This window comes from Vombatus ursinus, unplaced genomic scaffold, assembly GCF_900497805.2.
Source record: "Vombatus ursinus unplaced genomic scaffold, bare-nosed wombat genome assembly UNPS02004573.1, whole genome shotgun sequence".
Lineage (NCBI taxonomy): Eukaryota > Metazoa > Chordata > Mammalia > Diprotodontia > Vombatidae > Vombatus > Vombatus ursinus.
Window position 1 is genome coordinate 2,542,326 of NW_020944351.1, and position 6,966 is coordinate 2,549,291.

Consider the following 6,966-nt stretch of genomic DNA (forward strand, 5'->3'; position numbering starts at 1 on the left):
AGAGAGAGAGAGAGAGAGAGAGAGAGAGAGAGAGAGAGAGAGAGAGAAATAGCCAGCCCTGACACTAAAGAGCAAAGGAATGGGTTTTTGTAAACCTTTAAAGCCTTATCTGAAGATGAACTGCTGTTAGTATTGTCCTTTTTTCCCCCACTAGAAACAGAAATTGCTTTTTTCCTTCTTTAAAATTTCAAGGAGACCTTCCAGTCTGACTTTCATTTCTGCATCTTCTCATCCTCAGCCAGAACTTCCTAGCCCTTCACCTCTAAGTCAAACCTCCGAGTCCACAGGTCCCAGGTCCTAGCTTCCAGCTTCATGTTTCTGAACCTTGCAATCTGAATGAGCGTCTGTACCTCCAAGGTCCACCGAGCCCCCCAGGGAATTGTGGGGAATCAGCTGCTGTGTCTTACATCGGGGCATGGCCCTTGGCTTGTCAGCCGTGCGGTCCCTGGCAACTTCTTAACATGACAGCACTTGGAAGATGCCCAATCGTGGGTGGCCTCGATGGGGGAGAACCAAGTGTTCTTTTGGCCATGTCTCCCCTTTAGAGAGTGAGCTGTCTTGAAGAAACATGAGCATTTGGAGAGATGTGATATACTTATTTGTTACATGGAAAGAATGTGAAAGCATAACTGAATAAAGTACAGTGTATGAGTGCTTCTTTTCCAGAAAAGAGAGATAGTAATTATATATATAATATATCATCTCACACACATATTTAAAATCTAGATTGGTTGCCAGAGGCCTATGCTGCTGATTTTTTTTACCCTGTGTTCTCTTCCCTGCCTAGATGCCATGTTGATGGTAGCAGAGAGACTCGAGGGGCCCTTTAACATCGAGTCAGTTATGGATCCCATTGATGTGAAGATTTCTGATGCCATCATGAACATGCAGGAAAATAGCGTGCAGGTGTCTCAGAAGGTAACGAGGCCAGGATGGATGCCTAGGTGGTGGGGAGATAGTTTGCATGTTCCTCAGGAGACTTCGTCCCCTCTCCTAACATGACTGTGATCCATCTGATGCAGGTTTTCCAAGGTTGTGGACTCCCCAAGCCCCTCCCAGCAGGCCGAGCCTCTCGTTCGGTTCCTGAAAGTGGCTTCAGTGCCCGCTTTCGGCCATATAATCCAGAGGAACGACCCACCACGGCTGCCGGCACAAGCTTGGACAGACTGGTGAGTAGGGGTTTACCAGCTGGGTATCCATGAGGCTATCCAGGTGAATGAAAATGGATATATAGTAGGTAGTAAGTTGGACCTCACCAGATTATTTGTTCCTCGAGCTTAAGAAGCAAGGAGCTATTTTCAGGAAATTGTGTGGGAGCAGCGGGGTCAAGGAGGCTGCCCCTCCTTACTGTTTCTATCTCATTTAAAAAGTCACAGGGGAAACTTTGATGTGGCAGACTTTATAATGTCTTCAAACTCCCAGCATCATGTGTCAGGAACTCTCTAACCTGGCCCTGGGGATGCAGGCTCACATGATCTCTAGATCAGAAATATAGGCCAAGATATATCTCAATGGCCTTGTCACTATAGACTTAGTCTTTAGTGGAAGATTGGCCCTACCACCAGGAGAAATGCCAAGTATGTGGCCACAGCAAACAAGATGCACAGGGCAGGAAAACTCAGACCCATCACCACTGAGGCCCATAGAGATTTTGGCCCACAGCAGGGAAACTTCATCTAATACCTGAAGAGGCTGAATAGCAATGTCCTCTATGACATCCCTCTCCCTAAAATGGTTGCCCAGTGTTTGCTTAACAACATCCCAGTTAGTAAGAAGCTACTACCTCCCAAATCAGCCCATTCCTCCTTTGGACAGTTCTTGTTAAGATTTTCCTTACAGCTAACTTCAAATCTGCCACTTTGCGTCTTTTACCCTCTGGGGCCAAGCAGAACAAATCTAATCATACTTCTTTGTGAAATCCCTTCAGATGCTTAGATAGCTAACATATTCCTGTCCCCCTACCCCCTCCAGTCTTCTCCAGGTCCTTCCATAAGTCCAGTGCTCCATACAAGATTGAGCTTCCTTTCAACTCTAAATTTTATCCAATAAACTGGTCCAAATGACCATAGCCACCTAATAGCACCAAAGTTAAAATTGGCTACCCTGAGGTTAGCTTAATCGTCCACCAGCAACAATTCCTTCTTTCCTCCCTTCCTTCCCTCCCTCCTTCCTTCTTTCCTTCCTGATGATAGCAATCACAGTATGTTTCACTTGATCCTACATCTCAGGGGTGCTAATGAAAGCATCAACGTGATGGTTATTTCCTCCTCATGCTAGCTTTATGATTTTCACCCAGCCTAAAAGCTTTTGAGATTGGATTTGATTTTCTCCAGGGGTGTTTTTCCCCATATGGTATTAGGGGGAGGAGAGGGTGGTGGTGTGATTCACACCGAGAACTTGTTTTTACCAGGTTACAGATGTCAAGGAGAAATTAAAGCAGGCCAAAAAGTTCTGGTCCTCCCTCCCGAGCACCATGTGTAACGATGAGAAGATGGCACCTGAGCATATCAGTGAGGACGAATGCTGGAATGGAAATGCAAAGAGCAGGTTGGGATGGGCACACACAAGGGCCCAGCTTTTGTTTTGGGGGGGGGAGGTTTGGGGGAGAGGTTTGGCCAGGTTACAGGCAGACGAACTTTGAAGCCATCCCTAGAAGTAGTCATAATAATGGTTCCCATGTCTATAGCTCTTGTAAGTATACTTCACCCTGGTTGCCTCAGTTTCCTCATCTGTAAAATGAGCTGGAGAAGGAAATGGCAAATCACTCCAGTATCTTTTCTGAGAAAACCCCACAAGGGGTCATGAAGAGTCCAACATGACTGAAAAAATGGTGGAACAAAAATGCATCCAGAGCATTTTCCACACATTAGGTAAAGGCAGGTATTATCCTCATTTTACAGATGGGGAAACTGTGGCTCAGATCAGTGAAGCCACTTGACTATAGTTCCACAGGTAGTAAGTGCCTATGGATTGGTGTCTGGATTTAAGAGCAAAGAGCAAGTTCAATTCAGCAGAAGTTTATTAAGACACTACTATATTCAGGACCCTGCACTCAGGTGCCAGAGGAAGATGAGCAAAGAAATGACATGTCCCTGACCTCAAAGAGCTCACATTCTAGTGGGGAAGGAGCTGGGGGCGGGGAGGGAAGATTTGCCCACAAAGTAGGTGGAAGGGCTGAGAAATCCAAGCAAGGAGGAACTGATGTCAGTTTGGAGGAGATTAGAGAAGGATTCATAAAGAGACAGAACCTGAGCTGCACGTTGAAGGAGGTAGGTGGTTCAAATAGACAGGCATGTAGGTGGGGAATCTATTGCATGGGGTTTGGCCCATGCAGATGCATGGCAGAATCAAGACAGGATCTGGGAGCAGTGAGTTTTCTGTCAAGGTGGGTTGGAATGTACAGTGTGCAAAGGGGGCATACCTTAAAATAAGGCTCCAAAAGGTAGGCTCTGTGATAATCAAAAGAGCACTGGGTGGGCTTAGAGTCAGGAGAGACCTGAATTTTAATCCTGGCTTCCATGTTCACTTACTTATATAACCCTGGGCAATTCTTTTAACCTTTTAAGCCCCCTCTGTAAAATGGGGATGATAATATTTGCACTATTTACTTTATAGGCTTGAAGGAACATATTTCAGAAACCTTAAAAGAGTCTATAGAAATGTTAATGTAGATAATCAGATTTCTGTGCTCTGGTTTATATATATATATATATATATATTATATATGCACACACATATACATATATGTATATATACACATATGTAATTACACAAACACATATATAACATTATATATAAATATGTATAATTTTTTTTCACTTTTGTTTTGGGGAGAGGGGAAAGACTTTTGAAAGAAAGAAGATCCAGGTACAAGCTGATAGTTATCAATAAGCTTAGCATGACTTGATCATGTGGACTCCTATACTTTACTGTTTCTCTCAACTGAGATTGACTTTCATTTTAGGTATCTCTTAGCAGTGACTGGAAACGGATTAGCCAATCAGGGAAATAATCCTGAGGTTGAAGTTGACATCACCAAGCCAGACATGGTGATCCGCCGCCAAATCATGTCCCTCCAGATAATGACCAGCAAAATGAAGAATGCCTACAATGGGAATGACGTGGACTTCATCGATATTAGTAGGTTGCTTTGGTCATGGGTTGCTGGTGGATACCTTTCATGGCAAAGAGAAGCCCCAACAACCCTGTGTATTTTGTTCCTCCTAGGTGATGAAAGCAGTGGTGAAGGCAGTGGTAGCGGCTGCGAATATCAGAATTGCCCTTCAGAGTTTGAGTTCAACGTGACTGACAGCGTGGGGAAAACAGTGGTTAATGGTAAAAATGCGGTCGAAAATTCGGCTGCCAGCACCATTTGCTGGTCGCATGCTGCCCAGGCTCTTTGCCTCTTGTTCTTGGCTATGCAAAGACAATGGAGATAATTCAACCACTTTGAACAACAGACTTTCACTACCCATGCTAAAAAGCACGCCAGTTTTCACTTTTTATGCCATCCTAGTGACTTGGCTTTTTAAATTAATGGACAACCGTGTACAGTTTTTACTTTTATGGCCATTGGTTTAATTAAAATGGCAACCTGGTTTTTTCATTCACTGTTTTGGGAGGGTGAAAAGAGGACTTAGACTCAGAGTCAGTCCCGCCCACCCAAGAAGCATTGTTCAACGTGGCTGACAAAGTGTATATACCAAGCTGTAGCTAGCTGTGCATTTGTTTGAATCACTCTATTGGTTTTTTGTTTTGTTTGTGGGGTCGTTTGTTTCTTTTTTTTTCTTCCCTTTCTTTCCATTTAAGATCTCACTGTGTTTCTTAAAAGAAAACCAGGGTCCCCTCTTGGCATGAGACAAGCCTGCCTTTTGGAAATCTGCACTCGCAGTACAGGGGCAGGTTTTACTTAGCGTATTCAGAATGAAACAAAACAAAAAAAAAAAAACCACCCGGCCAGCAGAAAGATGTTTTACACAGCAACATTTCCATTTAGCCACATTATGGTAGTTGCTTTATCTGGAGAGAAGTGGAAGGTAATTTGTTTTCTATTATACAGTAGAGCCAAATGTGAAGGCATCATTGGCTAGGGAGCCATATGCCCGATTGTATAAAGCATTAATGCCAGGAACAGGTTATATAGACTTCATTTATAGCTGGTTATTGGAAGAGGCTGCTGAGCCCCAGTTTTGCATAAGCTAAGATCTGTGGGCCATTCCCTGAAATCTCTTGTAATTAAATGAAACTCACTGAAGTTTTCACATCCGATCTCAATTCAATTCAACAAGCATTTACTAGGCACCTATTATGTGCTAGATGCCAGTGGGAGACACTGGGGATACCAGGCAAAAGTGAACCAGCCCCTGCCCTTAAGGAGTTTACAGTCAGTTGTGGGGTTTGGGGGGAGGTAACTTCATGGACAAGTAAATACAATAATTTTCAGATGAGGGTGCTAGCCAAGTGGAAGGATCAAGATAGTTCTCGTCACAGTTCCAGATAGTTCTCCCTTCAAAAGCTTAAGGCGTTCAGTATGTCCAGTGTGTCTAAACCTCAGATTGGGGGGGGGGGGGGTGCACCAACACGGACAAGTGACAAATGCAGTCACATGGCCTTGCAGAACCCCTGCTGCTGTATCAGGAGGGCATGCTAGAGGAGGGATGGTCTTGCCACAGGCTCATTCCCTCCCCATCCCCCTCTAGACCAGGGGCATGTGTTTTATATATGGCTAGCAACAATAAGGGGGAACCTCCCTAATCCAGTGCAGGATGAGGGAATAAGGCAAGGCTATCTCTCTGATCTTTAGTAAGAATTGAGCCCACAACCTTGACCTTGAAGCAGCATGGCTTGGGGGCGGCAGCAGTCAGCATTCAGTTGCAAATGCTTGTATGAATTTCATTGAGAGAGCTTCATTCTCAGAGATTGTAAGGTGGCTTATTTGAGGGTTTCCCCCCCTCTACACTGCCCTGGCCCTCTGATTAATAAGCCAGTGGTACGGTACAGCAGCCGTGTTGCAGCCAACAAATCTGAAACCATTTTAGCAAGACCTTAGTGCCCAGTTCTGGAGAATAGGTAGAGCCGCCAGACCACACCTCACAGGTGATCTGCAGTCCTTAGGGCACCTTGGGAAAGGCTCTTCTTTCTCTTGGCCCCTCAATACAATAATCACAGCCTTGGCTCCAGAAGAATCCTTTCTTCTCATCCCTAAATCTGAGCGAAGGCCGTGTGGCAACTCATAAGAATATGAAAGACATAACAGATCACCTTCAAAGTAGTTAGCAAGTCCGCACAAAGACTAAACATGATCTCCAAGTCTCTTCCAGTTTTCGACACCCATTAGGAACCTAACCAATGATACAGAATCTAGAACCTAGAAAGAGGTTTGTTGGTCATTGTGCATACCTTCGGTCATGTGAGAATAATTCTCTATTTTTATATTGAAGCATAATTACTTGATAGCTCAGGGTCAACATTTCATTCACCGTTTTACACTAAATGTCTGCAAAATGGGGAAAATGGAATATTTGGGGCTGTTGTAAACAGAGGCTTAATTTTATTAGATGTAGCCAGTTATTTATTAAAGCATGATGTTAATAAAATAGGCATATTCCAACTGGTGTGGCTTTTTTCTTTCTTTCAAAAAAAAAAAATTCTCGCCCATGTAACATCAAAAAGGGTATATGCAAATGATGTACTTCGGATACTTCCCAATTCCATCAGTGTGTCTCCTTCCTCCAGTGAGGAATATTACAACCCTTCCAGCTTGGTAGGATTGGCCAGCACCTAGGGTCTGCTGGCTACAGCAAGACACCGTGGATGCCTCCCCACTACAGTGAAGCACTGATGGACTTTGAGGGAGTGGGGTGGGGCCAGTAGGGTTCATAAAGAACTAAGGTGCCTTGTTAGAAATTAGAAAGGATGCCAAAACTTGTGTAACTTTCCTTGGCCATAAGGAATTTTCTTTTTTAC

General features: G+C 44.1%; 1 protein-coding gene across 1 annotated transcript in view; it reads left to right on the top strand.

The window, feature by feature from the left end:
* The window catches only part of GPC4 (glypican 4), a 144,404-nt gene extending 137,794 nt beyond the window's left edge, over nucleotides 1-6,610 (top strand). The window contains exons 5-9 of the mRNA XM_027838019.1: nucleotides 788-918; nucleotides 1,023-1,169; nucleotides 2,411-2,547; nucleotides 3,965-4,140; nucleotides 4,228-6,610. Coding sequence (XP_027693820.1) covers nucleotides 788-918; nucleotides 1,023-1,169; nucleotides 2,411-2,547; nucleotides 3,965-4,140; nucleotides 4,228-4,439 — 803 coding nt within the window. The 3' untranslated portion in view covers nucleotides 4,440-6,610. The remainder of the gene's footprint in view (nucleotides 1-787; nucleotides 919-1,022; nucleotides 1,170-2,410; nucleotides 2,548-3,964; nucleotides 4,141-4,227) is intronic.
* The last annotated feature ends 356 nt before the right edge of the window (nucleotides 6,611-6,966 follow it).